The 22986-nt window shown below is 49.3% G+C and overlaps 1 protein-coding gene across 2 annotated transcripts; it reads left to right on the top strand.

The window, feature by feature from the left end:
* The first annotated feature begins 40 nt into the window (after positions 1-40).
* On the top strand, positions 41-22220 carry LOC144609248 (structure-specific endonuclease subunit MUS81-like). Of its 2 annotated transcripts, XM_078427672.1 has the most exons (8): positions 41-67; positions 949-1049; positions 4419-4588; positions 7260-7389; positions 10211-10380; positions 13143-13241; positions 19710-19790; positions 21858-22220. In XM_078427672.1, exons 3-8 carry the CDS (start codon positions 4466-4468, stop codon positions 21948-21950), a joined length of 696 nt encoding a protein of 231 aa, XP_078283798.1. In that variant the 5' UTR covers positions 41-67; positions 949-1049; positions 4419-4465; the 3' UTR covers positions 21951-22220. The 2 variants fall into 2 exon arrangements, with proteins under 2 accessions (XP_078283798.1, XP_078283797.1); XM_078427671.1 differs by lacking the exon at positions 41-67 and having other exon boundaries at positions 929-1049.
* Positions 22221-22986: the final 766 nt, after the last annotated feature.

Below are 22986 nucleotides of genomic sequence, written 5' to 3'. Positions count from 1 at the left end.
TTGTGACGGTGACACCTCCGGCCCACTTCCGGGACCCGGACTCGGCGGTTACCCGGGCAACGGCGCGGTGAGGGGGGAGGGAGCGCCGCGCTGTGGGGGGTGGGGGGGGGGAAGAGAGGGAGCGCCGCGCTGTGGGGGGGAGGGAGCGCCGCGCTGTGGGGGGGGGGAGGGAGGGAGCGCTGTTTGGGGGAGGGAGTGAGGGAGCGCCGCGCTGTGGGGGGGGGTGATTGAGGGAGCGCCGCGCCGTGGGGGGGAGTGAGGGAGCGCCGCGCTGTGGGGGGGGGAGGGAGCGCCGCGCTGTGGGGGGGGGAGGGAGCGCCGCGCTGTGTGGGGCTGGGGAGGGAGGGAGCGCCGCGCTGCTGGGGGGGGAGGGGGGGAGTGAGGGAGGGAGCGCCGCGCTGTGGGGGGGAGGGGGGGAGTGAGGGAGGGAGCGCCGCGCTGTGGGGGGGGAGGGGAGCGCCGCGCTGTGGGGGGGGGGGGAGTGAGGGAGGGAGCGCCCGCGCTGTGGGGGGGGAGTGAGGGAGGGAGCGCCGCGCTGTGGGGGGGGAGGGAGCGCCGCGCTGTGGGGGGGGGGGGAGTGAGGGAGGGAGCGCCGCGCTGTGGGGGGGGGAAGGGGGGGAGTGAGGGAGGGAGCGCCGCACTGTGGGGGGGGCGGGGGAGCGCCGCACTGTGGGGGGAGTGAGGGAGGGAGCGCCGCACTGTGGGGGGGGTGGGCGGGGGAGCGCCCGCACTGTGGGGGGGGGGAGCGCCGCACTGTGGGGGGGGGGAGGGAGCGCCGCGCTGTGGGAGGGGGGGGAGTGAGGGAGCGCCGCGCTGTGGGGGGGGGGGGGAGTGAGGGAGGGAGCGCCGCACTGTGGGGGGGAGGGAGCGCCGCACTGTGTGGGGGGGGGGGGGGAGGGGGGAGTGAGGGAGTGCTGGTTCATGTTACCAATCTCCATTGCTGACCAGGACAGAGTTGTGTGATCGCCATCACGGAGCAACCAGTGGGACCGGACCGTGCTGTGTTACACACCGGCACCCGCGCTGTAGCGGCGACCACATCTCCACAGGTACTTCACCAGCCCTGAACATCTTTGGGACAGCATGAAATATATGGCACCACGTACAGTCCATGTACAGGTCCATACAGTCCATGTACAGGTCCATGTACAGGTCCATACAGTCCATGTACAGGTCCATGTACAGGTCCATATAGTCCATGTACAGGTCCATGTACAGTCCATGTACAGGTCCATGTACAGTCCATGTACAGGTCCATATAGTCCATGTACAGGTCCATACAGTCCATGTACAGTCCATGTACAGGTCCATACAGTCCATGTACAGGTCCATACAGTCCATGTACAGGTCCATACAGTCCATGTACAGGTCCATGTACAGGTCCATATAGTCCATGTACAGGTCCATACACAGTCCATGTACAGGTCCATACAGTCCATGTAAAGGTCCATACAGTCCATGTACAGCTCCACATACAGTCCATGTACAGGTCCACATTGTCCATGTACAGGTCCATACAGTCCATGTACAGTCCATGTACAGGTCCATACAGTCCATGTACAGGTCCATGTACAGGTCCATATAGTCCATGTACAGGTCCATACAGTCCATGTACAGGTCTATACAGTCCATGTACAGGTCCATGTACAGGTCCATATAGTCCATGTACAGGTCCATATAGTCCATGTACAGGTCCATACAGTCCATGTACAGGTCCATGTACAGATCCATACAGTCCATGTACAGTCCACATACAGTCCATGTACAGGTCCATATTGTCCATGTACAGGTCCATACAGTCCATGTACAGTCCATGTACAGGTCCATACAGTCCATGTACAGGTCCATGTACAGGTCCATATAGTCCATGTACAGGTCCATATAGTCCATGTACAGGTCCATACAGTCCATGTACAGGTCCATATAGTCCATGTACAGGTCCATACAGTCCATGTACAGGTCCATGTACAGGTCCATATAGTCCATGTACAGGTCCATGTACAGTCCATGTACAGGTCCATACAGTCCATGTACAGGTCCATACAGTCCATGTACAGGTCCATGTACAGGTCCATATAGTCCATGTACAGGTCCATATAGTCCATGTACAGGTCCATACAGTCCATGTACAGGTCCATGTACAGATCCATACAGTCCATGTACAGTCCATGTACAGTCCATGTACAGCTCCACATACAGTCCATGTACAGGTCCATATTGTCCATGTACAGGTCCATACAGTCCATGTACAGTCCATGTACAGGTCCATACAGTCCATGTACAGGTCCATGTACAGGTCCATATAGTCCATGTACAGGTCCATATAGTCCATGTACAGGTCCATACAGTCCATGTACAGTCCATGTACAGGTCCATACAGTCCATGTACAGGTCCATACAGTCCATGTACAGGTCTATACAGTCCATGTACAGGTCCATACAGTCCATGTACAGGTCCATGTACAGGTCCATATAGTCCATGTACAGGTCCATGTACAGTCCATGTACAGGTCCATACAGTCCATGTACAGGTCCATGTACAGGTCCATATAGTCCATGTACAGGTCCATGTACAGTCCATGTACAGGTCCATACAGTCCATGTACAGGTCCATACAGTCCATGTACAGGTCCATGTACAGGTCCATATAGTCCATGTACAGGTCCATATAGTCCATGTACAGGTCCATACAGTCCATGTACAGATCCATACAGTCCATGTACAGTCCATGTACAGTCCATGTACAGCTCCACATACAGTCCATGTACAGGTCCATATTGTCCATGTACAGGTCCATACAGTCCATGTACAGTCCATGTACAGGTCCATACAGTCCATGTACAGGTCCATGTACAAGTCCATATAGTCCATGTACAGGTCCATATAGTCCATGTACAGGTCCATACAGTCCATGTACAGTCCATGTACAGGTCCATACAGTCCATGTACAGTCCCTTTACAGTCCATGTACAGCTCCACATACAGTCCATGTACATGTCCATATAGTCCATGTACAGGTCCATATAGTCCATGTACAGTCCATGTACAAGTCCATACAGTCCATGTACAGTCCCTACAGTAGATCCACATGCAGTCCATGTACAGTCCACATACAGTCCATATACAGCTCCACATGCAGTCCATGTACAGTCCATGTACAGTCCCTATATAGATCCACATGCAGTCCACGTACAGTCCATATACAGCTCCACATGCAGTCCATGTACAGATCCACATACAGTCCATGTACAGATCCACATACAGTCCATGTACAGTCCATATACAGATCCACATGCAGTCCATATACAGATCCACATGCAGTCCATGTACAGCTCCACATATGGTCCATGTACAGATCCACATACGGTCCATGTACCGGTCCATGTACAGTTCATATATAGCTCCACATGCGGTCCATGTACAGATCCACATGCGGTCCATGTACAGATCCACATGCAGTCCATGTACAGATCCACATACAGTCTATGTACAGGTCCACATGCAGTCCATATACAGCTCCACATGCAGTCCATGTACAGGTCCACATACAGTCCATGTACAGATCCACATACAGTCCATGTACAGTCCATATACAGATCCACATGCAGTCCATATACAGATCCACATGCAGTCCATGTACAGCTCCACATATGGTCCATGTACAGATCCACATACGGTCCATGTACCGGTCCATGTACAGTTCATATATAGCTCCACATGCGGTCCATGTACAGATCCACATGCGGTCCATGTACAGATCCACATGCAGTCCATGTACAGATCCACATACAGTCTATGTACAGGTCCACATGCAGTCCATATACAGCTCCACATGCAGTCCATGTACAGGTCCACATACAGTCTATGTACAGGTCCACGTACAGTCCATATACAGGTCCATATACAGCTCCACATGCAGTCCATGTACAGATCCACATACGGTCCATGTACAGGTCCATATACAGTCCATGTACAGTCCAGATACAGTCCATGTACAGTCCAGATACGGTCTATGTACAGATCCACATACAGTCCATGTACAGATCCACATGTGGTCCATATACAGCTCCACGTGCAGCCCATGTGCAGATCCATATACAGTCCATGTGTGGAAAAAGTTACCCCTCAGATTCCTGTAAAGTCTTTTCACCTTAAAGCTATGCCCTCTGGTTCTCAATAAACAATAGACAATAGGTGCAGGATTAGGCCATTCGGCCCTTCGAGCCGGCACCACAATTCACTGTGATCATGGCTGATCATTCTCAATCAGTGCCCCTTTCCTGCCTTCTCCCCGTACCCCCTGACTCCGCCATCATTAACTCTATCTAACTTCGTAAGATGTTTAAGGTAATTCCTTTCTTCTTCCCTCCCACCCCCTCTCTGGTTCTACCGTTCGCCCGCCTCTCGAATGGACGAAGCTGCCCGGTGCGCTTGGGGAGGGGGCTGAAGCTCCCGGAGTTCAAACATGGAGTCCAGGGGAGAGGAGATGGGTCCGGTCTGCCCCAACCCACTCTTCCTGCAGTGGCTGGTGGAGTGGCGGGACGTGGCGGTGGAAAGGCAGCACAAGTCGCAAGTCGTCTATGAGAAGGTTTGTCCGTGGCACCGCGTGTCGGCCGGTGGGGGGAAGGGGTTGGCCACGTGGTCCCTTCTGCAGACTGCTGGGTCCGAACCGATCTCGTCACGGTGGCGCAGCGGTAGAGTTGCTGCCTTACAGCGAATGCAGCGCCGGAGACCCGGGTTCCATCCCGACTACGGGCGCCGTCTGTACGGAGTTTGCACGTTCTCCCCGTGACCTGCGTGGGTTTTCTCCGAGATCTTCGGTTTCTTCCCACACTCCAAAGACGTGCAGGTTTGTAGGTTAATTGGCTTGGTATAAATGTAAAAATTGTCCCCAGTGTGTGTAGGATAGTGTTAGTGTGCGGGGATCGCTGGTCGGCGCGGACCCGGTGGGCCAAAGGGTCTGTTTCAGCACTGTATCTCCAAACTAAACTAAACTAAACTATACTAAAAATCTGCCCGCATGTGATCCAGATCCCTCCGTTCCTTGCACTTCCATGAGGCTATCTAACCTCCTCTTAAAAACGCCTCTATCGTATCTGCCTCCACCACCACCCCTGGCAGTGCGTTCCAGGTCTCGCCTCCTCCTGTGCTGAAGTGCAGGCAGTTCAAACCCAGCGTGTGTCGAGGTACAGTGAAAAGCTTTTGTCGCGTGCCAACCAGCCAGCAGAAAGACTGTGCATGATTACAATCGAGCTGTCCATAGTGCACAGATACAGGATGAGGGAATAACGTTTAGTGCAAGATAAAGGCAGTTGAAAGACTGGAGCGACTGGGCTTGTATACACTGGAATTTAGAAGGATGAGAGGAGATCTTATCGAAACGTATAAGATTATTAAGGGGTTGGACACGTTAGAGGCAGGAAACATGTTCCCAATGTTGGGGGAGTCCAGAACAAGGGGCCACAGTTTAAGAATAAGGGGTAGGCCATTTAGAACGGAGATGAGGAAAAACCTTTTCAGTCAGAGAGTTGTGAATCTGTGGAATTCTCTGCCTCAGGAGGCAGTGGAGGCCAATTCTCTGAATGCATTCAAGAGGGAGCTAGATAGAGCTCTTAAGGATAGCGGAGTGAGGGGGTATGGGGAGAAGGCAGGAACGGGGTACTGATTGAGAATGATCAGCCATGATCACATTGAATGGCGGTGCTGACTCGAAGGGCCGAATGGCCTCCTCCTGCACCTATTGTCTATTGTCTATAAAGTCCGATCAAAGATGGTACAACGGTCTCCAATGAGGTAGATAGTAGTTCTGGACTACTCTTGAGCTGTTGTTAGGCTGGTTCAGTTGATGTTTCCACTGGTGGGAGAGTCTAGGACCAGAGGGCACAGCCTCAGAATTAAAGGACGTTCCTTTAGGAAGGAGATGAGGAGGAATTTCTTTAGTCAGAGGGCGGTGAATCTGTTAAATTCATTGCCAGGGTCGTGGAGGCCAAGTAAATGGCAGAGTTGGATAGATTGTTGATTAGTGCGGGTGTCAGGGGTTACGGGGAGAAGGCAGGAGAATGGGGTCAGGAGGGAGAGATAGATCAGCCATGATTGAATGGTGGAGTAGACTTGATGGGCCAAATGGCCTAATTCTGCTCCTATCACTTATGACCCAGCGGGGGATACTTTATGTGGTGCCCGTTATGTGGCGACGCTTTGCATACCTTGCAAAACAGGGAATTTCACTATGACGTGGCACACGTGACAATATAAAGTATTTATCCATCCATTCATTCATTCAATCATTCATTCATTCATTCATTCATTCATTCATTCATTCATTCTTTAATTCATTCATTTGTTCGTTCATTCGTTCATTCATTAATTAATTCATTCATTCTTTCATTCATTTATTCATTCGTTCATTCATTCGTTATTTAATTTATTCATTCATTCAATAATTCATTCATTCTTTCATTCATTAATTCATTCGTTCTTTCTTTCATTCGTTAATTCATTCGTTCATTCTTTCATTCATTAATTCATTCGTTCATTAATTAATTTCGTTCATTCATTCTTTCATTCATTAATTCATTCGTTCATTCTTTCATTCATTAATTCATTCATTCATTAATTCATTCGTTCATTCTTTCATTCATTAATTCATTCGTTCATTCTTTCATTCATTAATTCTTTCATTCATTCTTCATTCAATTAATTCATTCGGTCTTTCATTCATTAATTAATTCATTAATTCATTCGTTCATTCTTTCATTCATTAATTCATTCGTTCATTCATTAATTCATTCGTTCATTCTTTCATTCATTAATTCATTCGTTCATTCTTTCATTCATTCTTTCATTCATTCATTAATCCATTCATTCTTTAATTAATTAATTAATTTGTTTATTCATTCATTAGTTCATTCACTCGGTCTTTCATTCATTCTTTCATTCATTCATTAATCCATTCATTCTTTAATTAATTAATTCATTTGTTTATTCATTCATTAATTCATTCATTCGGTCTTTCATTCATTCCTTCATTCATTCGGTCTTTCATTCATTCCTTCGTTCATTCTTTCATTCATTAATTCATTTGTTCATTCTTTCATTCATTAATTCATTCGTTCATTAATTCATTAATTAATTCATTCGTTCATTCTTTCATTCGTTCATTCTTTCGTTTATTAATTCATTAATTAATTCATTCGGTCTTTCATTCCTTCATCGGTCCATTTGTTCGCTCATCCGTCCCTTCATTCTCCGGACTGCAGGCCATCCGGTCGCTGATCATGTACCCCCTGCCGCTGCGTAACGGGCGAGAGGCGAGGATTCTCTACGGCTTCGGCGATGGCATCTGCAACCGTCTGGACGAGAAGCTGGCCGAGTACTTCGCCGAGCACGGTGGGTGCCGTTTGAGAAAACTTTACAACGCAACGCAAAGATCAGGGGGGAGGAAAGGCCATCGAGACCTTACTGAAGAGTCTGGGCAAGAGACCCTGCGCATCTGCCCGATCTATTCCGCTCATGATTTTGTACACATGATTAACCAGCGTCAGATACAGAGATCGCTAAGAGATTGCCCATCGAGCAATGATTCACCTCCTCCTTATACACAGAATTTTCCTTTGTTGTGTTTAGGTTAGTTTGTTGTCACGTATACTGGGGCAGAAGGGCCTGTTTCCACGCTGTACCTCTAAAGTCCAAAGTAACGTTTAATAGAAACATAGAAAGTAGGTGCAGGAGGAGGCCGTTTGGCCCTTCGAGCCAGCACCGCCGTTCATTGTGATCACGGCTGATCATCCACAATCAATAACCTGTGCCTGCCTTCACCCCATATCCCTTGATTCCGCTAGCCCCAAGAGCTCTATCCGACTCTCTCTTAAATCCATCCAGTGAATTGGTCTGAAGAAGGGTCTCGACCCGAAATGTCGCCCATTCCTTCTCTCCGCATTAACCAAACTGATCTCCCGGTGGCTGAGCACTTCAACTCCCCCTCCCACTCCCAGTCTGACCTTTCTGTCATGGGCCTCCTCCAGTGCCATAGTGAGGCCCACCGGAAATTGGAGGAACAGCACCTCATATTTCGCCTGGGCAGTTTGCAGCCCAGTGGTATGAACATCGACTTCTCCAACTTTAGATAGTTCCTCTGTCCCTCTCTCCCCCTCCTCCTTCCCAGATCTCCCTCTATCTTCCTGTCTCCACCTATATCCTTCCTTTGCCCCGCCCCCCTGACATCAGTCTGAAGAAGGGTCTCGACACGAAACGTCACCCATTCCTTCTCTCCTGAGATGCCGCCTGACCCGCTGAGTTACTCCAGCATTTTGTGAATAAATACCTTCGGTTAATGAATTGGCCTCCACTGCCCTCTGTGGCAGAGAATTCCACAGATTCACAACTCTCTGGGTGAAAGTAATGTTCTATAAGATGATCACATCCCCCTCATCCTCCTGCGCTCCGAGGAATAGAGTCCGAGCCTGCTCAACCTCTCCCTGTAGCTCAGGCCCCTCGAGTCCTGCCAATATTCTTGTAAATCTTTCCTTCACCCTTTCCAGCTCAACAACATCTTTCCCATAACAGGGTGACCAAGATTGAACACGAGACTCTATAAGTGTGGCTTCACCAATGTCTTGTACAACTGTAACAGAACGTCCCAACTTCGATACTCTTGTATACTGCGCCTAGGCTTGTATACACTGAAATTTAGAAGGATGAGAGGAGATCTTATCGAAACGTATAAGATTATTAAGGGGTTGGACGCGTGAGAGGCAGGAAACATGTTCCCAATGTTGGGGGAGTCCAGAACAAGGGGCCACAGTTTAAGAATAAGGGGTCGGCCATTTAGAACGGAGATGAGGAAAAACTTTTTCAGTCAGAGAGTTGTGAATCTGTGGAATTCTCTGCCTCAGAAGGCAGTGGAGGCCAATTCTCTGGATGCATTCAAGAGAGAGCTAGATAGAGCTCTTAAGGATAGCGGAGTCAGGGGGTACGGGGAGAAGGCAGGAACGGGGTACTGATTGAGAATGATCAGCCATGATCACATTGAATGGCGGTGCGTACAGGCTCGAAGGGCCGAATGGCCTCCTCCTGCACCTATTGTCTATTGTCTATTGAAAGCCTTTTTGACCGGCCTATCTACCTGCGGTACCACTTTCACTGAACGATGTACGTGTACTCCTAGATCCCTCAGATCTACAACACTCGCCAGAGCCCTGTGTATGTCCTGTGTATTTACTGTGTATGTCCTGCTGACGTTTGAACTCCCAAAGTACAACACCTCACATTTTAACGAAGAAACATTTAAAATAATCTAACCTCTAATCTAAGCTAAACCTCACACTTCTCTGTATTAAACTCCACGGGCGGTCACGGTGGCGCAGCGGTAGAGTTGCTGCCTCACAGCGAATGCAGCGCCGGAGACCCGGGTTCGATCCCGACTATTGGCGCTGTCTGTACGGAGTTTGTACGTTCTCCCCGTGACCACCGTGGGTTTTCTCCGAGATCTTCGGTTTCCTCCCACACTCCAAAGACGTGCAGGTTTGTAGGTTAATTGGCTTGGTAAAATGTAAAAATTGTCCCTAGTGTGTGTAGGATAGTGTTAGTGTGCAGGGATCGCTGGGCGGCGCGGACTCGGTGGGCCGAAGGGCCTGTTTCCACGCCGTATCTCTAAATCTAATCTCGAAACGTCACCCATTCACTAGACAATAGACAATAGGTGCAGGAGGAGGCCATTCGGCCCTTCGCGCCAGCACCGCCATTCAATGTGATCATGGCTGATCATTCTCAATCAGTACCCCGTTCCTGCCCTCTCCCCATACCCCCTGACTCCGCTATCCTTAAGAGCTCTATCTAGCTCTCTCTTGAATGCATTCAGAGAATTGGCCTCCACTGCCTTCTGAGGCAGTGAATTACACAGATTTACAACTCTCTGACTGAAAAAGTTTTTCCTCATCTCCGTTCTAAATGGCCGACCCCTTATTCTTAAACTGTGTGGCCCCTGGTTCTGGACTCCCCCAACATCGGGAACATGTTTCCTGCCTCTAACGTGTCCAACATCTTAATAATCTTATACGTTTCGATAAGATCCCCTCTCATCCTTCTAAATTCCAGTGTATTCCTTCTCTCCAGAGACGCCGCTTGTCCCGCCAGCTTTTTTGTGTCCATCTTCGGTGTCAACCAGCCTCTGCGCGTTTGACCCGATGCTTTGGGCCTGTTTTGATTCCAGGGGGAGATGCGCCCATCCACTACGTGTGTGACCCCGTTCCCCTGAGCGCGGCGTGGGCGGAGAGGAAGAACGCTCCCTGCGCTAGGTCCCCGGGGAAGGCCGCGAGCTGCTGGGCCGCCGTGGGCCTGTCTGAGGACGACGACGCGGCAGACCGGAGGCCGTCTCCTTCCGTGAGTACGAGGGGGGTGGGTGGGGGTGGGGGGAGGCGGGGGGTACATGGTCAGAAGCAGGGCCGAGGAAGACGGTTTGGATAATGGTGTTTCATTGCTGCAGGGATGTTACATGGAAACAATTTTCTTTTCCCCCGTGGACTGTTTTTTCCCTAAGACAGCTTTTTTTCCTGCTTTTCAATTTTAATGTATGTCCATATACGAAAATAACTGCAGATGCTGGTACAAATCGAAGGTATTTATTCACAAAATGCTGGAGTAACTCAGCAGGTCAGGCAGCATCTCAGGAGAGAAGGAATGGGTCACCCATTCCTTCTCTCCTGAGATGCTGCCTGACCTGCTGAGTTACTCCAGCACTCTGTGACTTTGTCCCGCCCCCCTGACATCAGTCTGAAGAAGGGTCTCGACCCGAAACGTCACCCATTCCTTCTCTCCTGAGATGCTGCCTGACCCGCTGAGTTACTCCAGCATTTTGTGAATAAATACCTTAATGTATGTCCTGCTGTCATTTGAATTCCCCAAATTCAACACCTCACATTTTAACGAAGAAACACTTTAAATAATCTAATCTCTAATCTAAATTAAACCTCACACTTCTCTGTGTTGAACTCCAACTTTTAATTCTCGATCAAAATCACGTTACAGTTTTGATAGTAGGTAAGTTTTGATAGTAGGTAAGTTCTGATAGTAGGTAAGTTCTGATAGTAGGTATAGAAACGTACAAAATTCTCAAGGGGTTGGAGAGGCTAGATGCAGGAAGATTGTTCCCGATGTTGGGGAAGTCCAGAACAAGGGGTCACAGTTTAAGGATAAGGGGGAAGTCTTTTAGGACCGAGATGAGAAAGTTTTTTTTCACACAGAGAGTGGTGAGTCTGTGGAATTCTCTGCCACAGAAGGTAGTTGAGGCCAGTTCATTGGCTATATTTAAGAGGGAGTTAGATGTGGCTAAAGGGATCAGGGGGTATGGAGAGAAGGCAGGTACGGGATACTGAGTTGGATGATCAGCCATGATCATATTGAATGGCGTTGCAGGCTTGAATGGCCTACTCCTGCACCTACTTTCTATGTAAGTTTTGATAGTAGCTAATCTTTTATCATATCATATCATATCATATACACACAGCCGGAAACAGGCCTTTTCGGCCCACCAAGTCCGTGCCGCCCAGTGATCCCCGCACATTAACACCATCCTACACCCACTAGGGACAACTTTTACATTTACCCAGCCAATTAACTGTACGTCTTTGGAGTGTGGGAGGAAACCGAAGATCTCGGAGTAAACCCACGCAGGTCACGGGGAGAACGTACAAACTCCTTACAGTGCAGCACCCGTAGTCAGGATCGAACCTGAGTCTCCGGCGCTGCATTCGCTGTAAAGCAGCAACTCTACCGCTGCGCTACCGTGCCGCCCTTTTATTTTGTCTTTTTCTTTTCTTCCCCTTATACTGCACATAATTGTAAAATGAATTCTCATTTGCATTTTTGTGAAGCTCAATAAAATAATAAAATATAGTCACAAAAAAACGTTACAACCAATGTTGGCCTAGGTAATCCTAATTCATCAGTGTGGAGAAGGGTCTCGACCTGAAACGTCACCCATTCCTTCTCTCCAGAGATGCTGCCTGTCCCGCTGAGTTACTCCAGCTCTTTGTGTCTATCTTTGATTTAAACCAGCATCTGCTGTTCTTTCCGACACATTCCTAATTCATCACCTGCACCTGTTACCCTAAGATCATTGTGAGGAAGGACATCCTTGCTATCATATTTATTTTTTTCATATTTCAGATACAGCGCGGAAACAGGCCTTTTCGGCCCACCAAGTCCGCGCCGCCCAGCGATCCCCGCACATTAACACTATCCTACACACACTAGGGACAATTTTTACATTTACCCAGTCAATTAACCTACATACCTGTACGTCTTTGGAGTGTGGGAGGAAACCGAAGATCTCGGAGAAAACCCACGCAGGTCACGGGGAGAACGTACAAACTCCTTACAGTACAGCACCCGTAGTCAGGATCGAACCTGAGTCTCCGGCGCTGCATTCGCTGTAAGGCAGCAACTCTACCGCTGCGCCACCGTGCCGCCCTATCGAGGCAGTGCAGCGTAGGTTCACCAGGTTAATCCCCGGGATGGCGGGACTGTCATATGAGGGAAGATTGGAAAGACTGGGGCTTGTATTCACTGGAGTTTAGAAGGATGAGAGGGGGATCTTATAGAGACGTATAAAACCAATGCAGGAGGGTTGGACCCCACGAGTCCACGTGGTCTAGTAAAATGATAAAAGGACTGGACAAGCTAGATGCAGGAAAAATGTTCCCAATGTTGGGCGAGTCCAGAACCAGGGGCCACACACAGTCTAAGAATAAAGGGGAGGCCATTTAAAACTGAGGCGAGAAAAAACTTTTTCACCCAGAGAGTTGTGAATTTGTGGAATTCTCTGCCACAGAGGGCAGTGGAGGCCGAATCACTGGATGAATCTAAAAGAGAGTTAGATAGAGCTCTAGGGGCTAGCGGAATCAAGGGATACGGGGAGAGGACAGGAACGGGGTACTGATTGTGGATGATCAGCCATGATCGCAGCGAATGGCGGTGCTGGCTCGAAGGGCCGAATGGCCTCCTCCTGCATGTATTTTCTGTGTCATGGAAGATCTACCTTGTCGTTCATGGGTAACCGAGCGATTGATGTAGCGGGGCCAAGGGCTGGGCTGTTCAATGCCGCGCTCTAACTCCCACCGTTCCACCCCCCCCCCCCAAAACAGAAAAGGAGGCGTCACGAGAATCGAGAGGAACAGGACTACAAGCCGCAGAAGCGATCGGGCGGGTACGCGCTGCTGCTGACCTTCTACAGAGAGGCCAAGGTACGTGGGGGAGCTCGGTGGGAGGGGGGGGGGGGGTGTGGGGGGGGTGACTGTGTGGGACCACCGCAGGAACGTTGACGGAAGCGCCACGGGAAGCATCTCATCGCAACGTGATGAATGAATGAACGAATTAATGAATTAATGAATGAATAAACGAATGAATGGATTAATTAATGAGTTAATTAATTAATTAATTATGAATGAATAAACGAATGAATGAACGAATGAATGAATGAATGAATGAACTAATGAATGAATGAACTAATGAATGAATTAATGAATGAATTAATGAATTAATGAATGAACGAATGAATGAATTAATGAATTAACGAACTAATGAATGAATAAGATTTCTAGACCACTGGGATCTCTTCTGGGCTAGGGGTGACTTGTACAAAAGGGACGGGTTACATCTTAACAGCAGGGGGACAAACATTCTGGCAGGCAGGTTTGCTAGTGTGACACCTGTGGCTTTAAACTAAGTAGTGGGGGGGAGGGGTTGACAAATTGGGAATATGAAGATGAGGTTAAAGGGAATACAGGAGATATTGCAGAAGACTCGGAAGAATGGGAACAGAAGTTCTAGAGGGGAAAAGAGATTAAGTGCAGGGCCATTTGTGACCGATGTGAGAGGGGAGGTAAATACAGAAGTTAAAGTGTTGTACTTAAATGCGCGTAGTATAAAAAATAAAGTGGATGAGCTTGAGGCTCAGTTAGTCATGGGCAAGTATGATGTTGTAGGGATCACTGAGACATGGCTACAAGAGGACCAGAGCTGGGAACTGAATATTCAGGGGTACACAACGTATAGAAAAGACAGACAGGTGGGCAGAGGGGGTGGGGTTGCTCTGCTGGTAAGGAATGATATTCATTCCCTTGCAAGGGGTGACATAGAATCAGGAGATGTTGAATCAGTATGGATAGAAATGAGGAATTGTAAGGGTAAAAAGACCCTAATGGGAGTTATCTGTAGGCCCCCAAACAGTAGCCTCGACATAGGGTGCAAGTTGAATCAGGAGATAAAATTGGCATGTCACAAATGTAATGCTACGGTGGTTATGGGAGATTTCAACATGCAGGTAGACTGGGAAAATCAGGTTGGACCCCAGGAAAGAGAGTTTGTAGAGTGCCTTCGAGATGGATTCTTAGAACAGCTTGTACTGGAGCCTACCAGGGAGAAGGCAATTCTGGATTTAGTGTTGTGTAATGATCCTGATCTGATAAGGGGACTAGAGGTAAAAGAGCCATTAGGAGGCAGTGATCACAACATGATAAGTTTTACTCTGCAAATGGAAAGGCAGAAGGGAAAATCGGAAGTGTCGGTATTACAGTATAGCAAAGGGGATTACAGAGGCATGAGGCAGGAGCTGGCCAAAATTGACTGGAAGGAGGCCCTAGCAGGGAAGACGGTAGAACAGCAATGGCAGGTATTCCTGGGAATAATGCAGAGGTTGCAGGATCAATTTATCCCAAAGAGGTGGAAAGACTCTAAGGGGAGTAAGAGACACCTGTGGCTGACGAGGGAAGTCAGGGACAGCATAAAAATTAAGGAGAGGAAGTATAACAGCAAAGAAGAGTGGGAAGACAGAGGATTGGGACTCTTTTAAAGAGCAACAAAAGTTAACTAAAAAGGCAATACGGGGAGAAAAGATGAGGTACGAGGGTAAACTAGCGAATAATATAAAGGAGGATAGCAAAAGTTTTTTTCGGTACGTGATGAGGAAAAAAATAGTCAAGGCAAATGTGGGTCCCTTGAAGACAGAAGCAGGGAAATTTATTATGGGGAACAAATAAATGGCAGACGAGTTAAACCGTTACTTTGGATCTGTGTTTACTGAGGAGGATACACACAATCTCCCAAATGTTCTAGGGGCCGGAGAACCTAGGGTGATGGAGGAACTGAAGGAAATCCACATTAGGCAGGAAATGGTTTTGGGTAGACTGATGGGACTGAAGGCTGATAAATCCCCAGGGCCTGATGGTCTGCATCCCAGGGTACTTAAGGAGGTGGCTCTAGAAATAGTGGAAGCATTGGAGATCATTTTTCAATGTTCTATAGATTCAGGATCAGTTCCTGTGGATTGGAGGATAGCAAATGTTATCCCACTTTTTAAGAAAGGAGGGAGAGAGAAAACGGGTAATTATAGACCAGTTAGTCTGACATCAGTGGTGGGGAAGATGCTGGAGTCAATTATAAAAGACGAAATTGCTGAGCATTTGGATAGCAGTAACAGGATCATTCCGAGTCAGCATGGATTTACGAAGGGGAAATCATGCTTGACAAATCTACGGGAATTTTTTGAGGATGTAACTAGGAAAATTGACAGGGGAGAGTCAGTGGATGTGGTGTACCTCGACTTTCAGAAAGCCTTCGACAAGGTCCCACATAGGAGATTAGTGGGCAAAATTAGAGCACATGGTATTGGGGGTAGGGTACTGACATGGATAGAAAATTGGTTGACAGACAGAAAGCAAAGAGTGGGGATAAATGGGTCCCTTTCGGAATGGCAGGCAGTGATCAGTGGGGTACCGCAAGGTTCGGTGCTGGGACCCCAGCTATTTACGATATACATTAATGACTTAGATGAAGGGATTAAAAGTACCATTAGCAAATTTGCAGATGATACTAAGCCGGGGGGTAGTGTGAATTGTGAGGAAGATGCAATAAGGCTGCAGGGTGACTTGGACAGGTTGTGTGAGTGGGCGGATACATGGCAGATGCAGTTTAATGTAGATAAGTGTGAGGTTATTCACTTTGGAAGTAAGAATAGAAAGGCAAATTATTATCTGAATGGTGTCAAGTTAGGAAGAGGGGATGTTCAACGAGATCTGGGTGTCCTAGTGCATCAGTCACTGAAAGGAAGCATGCAGGTACAGCAGGCAGTGAAGAAAGCCAATGGAATGTTGGCCTTCGTAACAAGAGGAGTTGAGTATAGGAGCAAAGAGGTCCTTCTACAGTTGTACCGGGCCCTGGTGAGACCGCACCTGGAGTACTGTGTGCAGTTTTGGTCTCCAAATTTGAGGAAGGATATTCTTGCTATTGAGGGCGTGCAGCGTAGGTTCACTAGGTTGATTCCCGGAATGGCGGGACTGTCGTATGTTGAAAGGCTGGAGCAATTAGGCTTGTATACACTGGAATTTAGAAGGATGAGGGGGGATCTTATTGAAACATATAAGATAATTAGGGGATTGGACACATTAGAGGCAGGAAACATGTTCCCAATGTTGGGGGAGTCCAGAACTAGGGGCCACAGTTTAAGAATAAGGGGTAGGCCATTTAGAACGGAGATGAGGAAGAACTTTTTCAGTCAGAGAGTGGTGAAGGTGTGGAATTCTCTGCCTCAGAAGGCAGTGGAGGCCAGTTCGTTGGATGCTTTCAAGAGAGAGCTGGATAGAGCTCTTAAGGATAGCGGAGTGAGGGGCTATGGGGAGAAGGCAGGAACGGGGTACTGATTGAGAGTGATCAGCCATGATCGCATTGAATGGCGGTGCTGGCTCGAAGGGCTGAATGGCCTACTCCTGCACCTATTGTCTATTGTCTATTGTCTAAACGAACAAATTAATTAATTAATTAATGAACGACTGAATGAATAAATGAATGAATTAATGAATGAACGAATGAATGAATGAACAATTAATGAATGAATGAATGAATGAATGAATGAACGAATGAACGAATGAACGAATGAACGAATGAACGAATTAATTAATTAATTAATTGATTAATTGATTAATGAATGAATTAACGAATGAATGAACGAATGAATGAACTAATGAATGAATGAACTAATGAATGAATGAATGAACGAATGAATGAACGAATGAATGAATGAATGAATGAACGAATGAAATAATGAATGAATGGATGGATAAATACTTTATATTGTCACGTGTGCCAAGCCACAGTGAAATTCCCTGTTTTGCAAGGTATGCAAAGCGTCGCCACATAAAGGGCACCACATAAGGTATCCCCCGCCCGGTCATAAGTGATAGGAGCAGAATCAGGCCATTCGGCCCAACCTCCCTTCCTCCTGCACCTCATGCTGCCTCGGCAAGGCCAGCAGCGTCATCAAGGACCAGTCTCACCCCCGACCCCCCCGGTCACTCCCCCTTCTCCCAACAGGCAAGAGGTACAGAAGTGTGAAAACGCACACCTCCAGATTCGGGGACAGTCTCTTCCCAGGTCGACACAAAATGCCGGAGTCGTGTAAGAAAATAACTGCAGATGCCGGTACAAATCGAAGGTATTTATTCACAAAATGCTGGAGTAACTCAGCAGGTCAGGCAGCATCTCAGGAGAGAAGGAATGGGTGACGTTTCGGGTCGAGACCCTTCTTCAGACTGATGTCAGGGGGGCGGGACAAAGGAAGGATATAGGTGGAGACAGGAAGGCAGTGGGAAATCTGGGAAGGAGGAGCGGAAGAGAGGGACAGGGGAACTATCTAAAGTTGGAGAAGTTGATGTTCATACCACTGGGCTGCAAGCTGCCCAAGCGAAATATGAGGTGCTGTTCCTCCAATTTGCGGTGGGCCTCACTATGGCACTGGAGGAGGCCCATGACAGAAAGGTCAGACTGGGAATGGGAGGGGGAGTTGAAGTGCTGAGCCACCGGGAGATCAGGTTGGTTAAGGCGGACTGAGCGAAGGTGTTAAGCGAAACGATCGCAGAGCCTGCGTTTGGTCTCGCCGATGTAGAGAACTCGATGTAAAGAAGCTTCCGCAGTCTGAAGAAGGGTCTCGACCCAAAACGCCTCCCATTCCTTCTCTCCCGAGATGCTGCCTGACCCGCTGAGTTACTCCAGCATTTTGTGTCTACCTTCGATTTCGACCAGTTTTTTTGCTACAGTTTCTTCCCAGCTGTTATCAGGCAACTGAACCGTCCTCTTATCAGCTAGAATGTGGTCCTGACCTCCTATCTCAGTCGTTCAATGGTCAACTGTGCTTTTATTGTCAATGTGCAAAGGGAAAACTTATAGTGAAATTATTTTCTTACAAACAGTCCAGTAGAGTCTAGCCATGCCTAAGTTCATAAGTGACAGGAGCAGAATGAGGCCATTCGGCCCATCAAGTCTACTCCGCCATTCAATCGTGGCTGATCCATCTCTCCCTCCCAACCCCATTCTCCTGCCTTCTCCCCATAACCCCTGACACCCGCACTGATCAAAGATCTATCTATCTCTGCCTGAAAAATATCCACTGACTTGTGGCCTCCACAGCCGTCTGTGGCAAAGAATCCCACAGATTCACCACCCTCTGATCATCCTCTCCATATCCACTCTTTCCAGGCCTTTCATGATCCACTTTCACTAGGCTAACCCCCAATTAGCAAATTGTACAAAAATAGAAATATAGAAAAAAGGTGCAGGAGGAGGCCTTTTGGCCCTTTGAGCCAGCACCGCCATTCATTGTGATCATGGCTGATCATCCACAATCAGTAACCCGTGCCTGCCTTCTCCCCATATCCCTTGATTCTGCTAGCCCCTAGAGCTCTATCTAACTCTCTTTTAAATTCATCCAGTGAATAGTCCACATGCAAGAGGCATTTTCAAAGTCTACCTCATTGGAGACCGTCGGACTATCTTTAATGGGACTTTACGGGACTTTATCTTGCACTAAACAATATTCCCTTCCTCATGTATATGTCCACTGTGGACGGCTTGATTGTAATCATGTGCAGTCTTTCCATTGACTAAACTAAGATAGGCACAAAAATGTGGAGTAACTCAGCGGGTCAGGCAGCATCTGTGGAGAAAAGGAATGGGTGACGTTTCGGGTCGAGACCCTTCTTCAGACCTGAAGTCTTGACCCGAAACGGCACCCATTCCTTTTCTCCAGAGATGCTGCCTGTCCCGCTGAGTTTACTCCAGCATTTTGTGTCTACCTTCCATGTAAACCAGCTTCTGCAGTTCCCATCTACTCATTTCGTCTGCAGTTCCTTCCTAAATTAAAGTTCAGATCTGTCTCTCCCTCTCCCCCTCTCTCCCTCTCCCCCTCTCTCCCTCTCTCCCTATCTCCCTATTTCCTCTCTCTCTCTCTCTCTCTCTCTCTCTCTCTCTCTCTCTCTCTCTCACCCTCCCTCTCACCCTCTCCCCTCCCTCTCCCTCTCTCCCCCTCCCCCTCTCCCTCTCCCTCCCTATCTCCCTCTCCCTCCCTATCTCCCTCTCTCTCTCCCTCTCTCACCCTACCTCTCCCACCCTACCTCTCCCTCTCCCTCCTTCTCACCCCTCCCCTCCCTCCTCTCTCCCTCTCCCTCCCTCACCCCCTCTCACCCCCTCTCCTACTCCCTCTCCCCATCTCCCTCTCCCTATTTCCCTGTCCCTCTCTCACCCTCCCTCTCACCCTCTCCCCTCCCCCTCTCCCCTCCCTCTCCCTCTCTCTATCTCTCCCTCTCCCTCCCTCACCCCCTCCCTCCCTCTCTCCCCCTCTCTCCCTCCCTCTCCCTCTCCCTCTCTCGTCCCCATCTCTGCAGAAGCCGGGCTACCGAGGCTTCATGACGAAGGGTGAGCTGCAGCGGGAAGCCCAGCCCTTGTGCCGGATATCCTTCACCAACGTGAGTCACATCACCCGCTCCTCCTCGTCCGCTCCTCCCCCCCTCCCCCACGGCCAGCCCGCCTCCCTCCACCCACCACTGCATGGGCACCCCCGCGCCGGAATGCCCACAGGCCCCTCGGACAATGTAACCCACCCCCCCCCACCCAACACTGGGTCAATGTCGTAGGGTGAACTACACTCAGGGCGAATAATCAGTAAAACAGGGAACGTGGACACAAAATGCTGGAGTAACTCAGCGGGTCAGGCAGCATCTCGGGAGAGAAGGAATGGGTGAGGTTTCGGGTCGAGACCCTTCGTCAGCCCCCAACTGGAATCGGAATTGGGATGAATCCCACTCCCTCTCGTCTTTTATTGACACGTTGCTCTGAGCTCAGGATACCTCCAGAAAACAAAAGCTCCAGGCCACGATCAAAATCAAAACAACAACTGCACTTGTGATAACTGGATAACAAAGGTATCACAAAATGCTGGAGTAACTCAGCAGGTCAGGCAGCGTCTCGGGAGAGAAGGAATGGGTGACGTTTCGGGTCGAGACCCTTCTTCAGACTGATGTCAGGGGGGGGCGGCACGGTGGCGCAGCGGTAGAGTTGCCGCCTCACAGCGAATGCAGCGCCGGAGACTCAGGTTCGATCCTGACCACGGGCGCCGTCTGTGCGGAGTTTGTACGTTCTCCCCGTGACCTGCGTGGGTTTTCTCCGGTTTCGGTTTCCTCCCACACTCCAAAGACGTGCAGGTTTGTAGGTTAATTGGCCTGGTGTAAATGTAAAAATTGTCCCTAGTGGGTGTAGGATAGTGTTAGTGTACGGGGATCGCTGGGCGGCACGGACCCGGTGGGCCGAAGGGCCTGTTTCTGCGCTGTAATCTCAAAATCTAAATCTAAATCCAAAAACAAGATAGGATGTAGTGGGAGACAGGAAAACTAGTGGGAGAACTGGGAAGGGGGATGGGAAAGAGAGGGACAGAGGAACTATCTGAAGTTGGAGAAGTCAATGTTCATACCGCTGGGGTGTAAAGCTGCCCAAGCGAAATATGAGGTGCTGTTCCTCCAATTTGCGCTGGGCCTCACTCTGACAATGGAGGAGGCCCAGGACAGAAAGGTCAGACTGGGAGTGGGAGGGGGAGTTGAAGTGCTGAGCCACCGGGAGATCAGGTAGGTTAAGGCGGACTGAGCGAAGGTGTTGAGCGAAACGATCGCCGAGCCTGCGTTTGGTCTCGCCGACGTCGGGAAGTTGACACCTGGAACAGCGGGTGCAATAGACGAGGTCGAGGTTGGAGGAGGTGCAGGTGAAACCTCTGCCTCACCTGGAAAGGGTAGCGGGTGCATGGAACAAGCTGCCAGAGGAGGTAGTTGAGGCACAACATTTAAGAAACAGACTGGTACATGGATAGGGCAGGATTGGAGGGATATGGATCAAAACGCGGGCGGGTGGGACTAGTGTACCTGGGCCCCAGCTAAAATGGACGGACTAGAGCCACTTCCCCAGGGCCGGCAGGGTGGCGCAGCGGATCGAGCTGCTGCCTCACATCGCCAGAGGCCCGGGCACCGGTCCAATCCTGAGTGGGTTTTTCCCTCAGAGATCTTCGGTTTCCTCCCGCGCTCCAAAGACGTGCGGGTTTGTAGGTTAAGAAGATAACTGCAGATGCTGGTGCAAATCGAAGGTTTTTATTCACAAAATGCTGGAGTAACTCAGCGGGTCAGGCAGCGTCTCGGGAGAGAAGGAATGGGTGACGTTTCGGGTCGAGACCCTTGAAGGGTCACCCATTCCTTCTCTCCCGAGACGCTGCCTGACCTGCTGAGTTACTCCAGCATTTAGTGAATAAAAACCGGGTTTGTAGGTTAATTGGCTTGGTACAAGTGTAAAATTGTCCCTGGTGCGCGTAGGATAGTGTTAGTGCTCGGGGATCGCCGGTCGGCACGGACCGAAGGGCCCGTTTCCGTGCTGTATCTCTAAACAAGATCTAAAACTCGACTAGGCCTCATCCCTAGCCTCCCCACAAAACCCTTAACCAGTCTTGCCACTCCTCCTTGTCCCATTCGTGTTAGCTTTTTTTTTTTTTTAAACAGTTTAAGGCGAGCTACCGGTACAATGCCTGGTCATCGATTAGTGCCTTAATCCAGAAGGACCTGGTGATAAAGACGGGTTTCCCAGCCAGGTAGGGCGTGCGACCGTGACTCCCACCGATCACCTCTGGATACAGCCGTCATTCGGTGCTCCTTTTAATTTTGGTTCTTTATATATATATATATATATATATATATATACATTCCTCTGATCCAACAAAACGTCCGAGTTTTTTTAACACTCTCATCCTCGTGTTGAAATTCTCCTTCTCACCTCGACACAGGGTTGCCAACTTTCTCACTCCAAAAATAAGGGACAAGGTGACGTCACCGCCCCGCGCCCACACGTGACCCTCGCCCAGCCAGCGGCCACGTGCTCCCGCTCCACCAATGGCGGCCGGGAGGCGGGTTGCAATGCAACCTCTGCCAGGCAGCCCCCAGGCCTACACTGTCCGGGCCTACACTGTCCAGGCCTACACTGTCCGGGCCTACACTGTCTTGACTTACAGTGTCCGGGCCTACACTGTCCGGACCTACACTGTCCAGGCCTACACTGTCCGGGCCTACACTGTCCGGACCTACAGTGTCCGAACCTACACTGTCGGGCCCTACAGTGTCCGGGCCTACACTGTCCGGAACTACACTGTCCAGACCTACAGTGTCCAGACCTACCCAGTCCGGACCTACACTGTCCAACATATACTGTTGGACCTACACCGTACGGGACAAACCAATTTAGTTTGGAGTCGGCCATTCGGCCCTTCGGGCCAGCACCACCATTCAATATGATCATCCAGAATCAGTGCCCCGTTCCTGCTTTCTCCCCATATCCCTTGATTCCGTTAGCCTCGAGAGCTCTATCTAACTCTCTCTTGAAAACATGCCCCATCTAAGCTAGACCCATTTGGCCTATGTCCCTCTAAACCTTACCTATCCATGTACCTGTCCAGATGCCTTTCAAAGGCTGCTATAGTCCCTGCCTCAACTACCTCTTCCGGCAGACACACGCCGATCTATTCCCCTCGTGATTTTGTCCACCTCTGTAAGGATGTTATTCCCTGTTTGCATTTTGCAGTTCCCCAGAAGGTACAAAGACTTTCAACAGTCACGTTACATCAGGCGGTCACCATAA

This window comes from Rhinoraja longicauda, chromosome 34 (genome assembly GCF_053455715.1).
Source record: "Rhinoraja longicauda isolate Sanriku21f chromosome 34, sRhiLon1.1, whole genome shotgun sequence".
Lineage (NCBI taxonomy): Eukaryota > Metazoa > Chordata > Chondrichthyes > Rajiformes > Arhynchobatidae > Rhinoraja > Rhinoraja longicauda.
Note: the sequence above shows the minus strand (reverse complement) of the source record. Positions and strands in the feature narration are given on the sequence as shown.

Bases quoted from the DNA above. Each gene is read 5' to 3' on its own strand.
- LOC144609248 (XM_078427672.1), top strand. From the start codon at position 4,466: ATGGAGTCCAGGGGAGAGGAGATGGGTCCGGTCTGCCCCAACCCACTC. The intron at 7,390-10,210 runs GTGGGTGCCGTT...TTTTGATTCCAG, and splicing joins CGAGTACTTCGCCGAGCACG to GGGGAGATGCGCCCATCCAC. The intron at 13,242-19,709 runs GTACGTGGGGGA...CCATCTCTGCAG, and splicing joins CCTTCTACAGAGAGGCCAAG to AAGCCGGGCTACCGAGGCTT.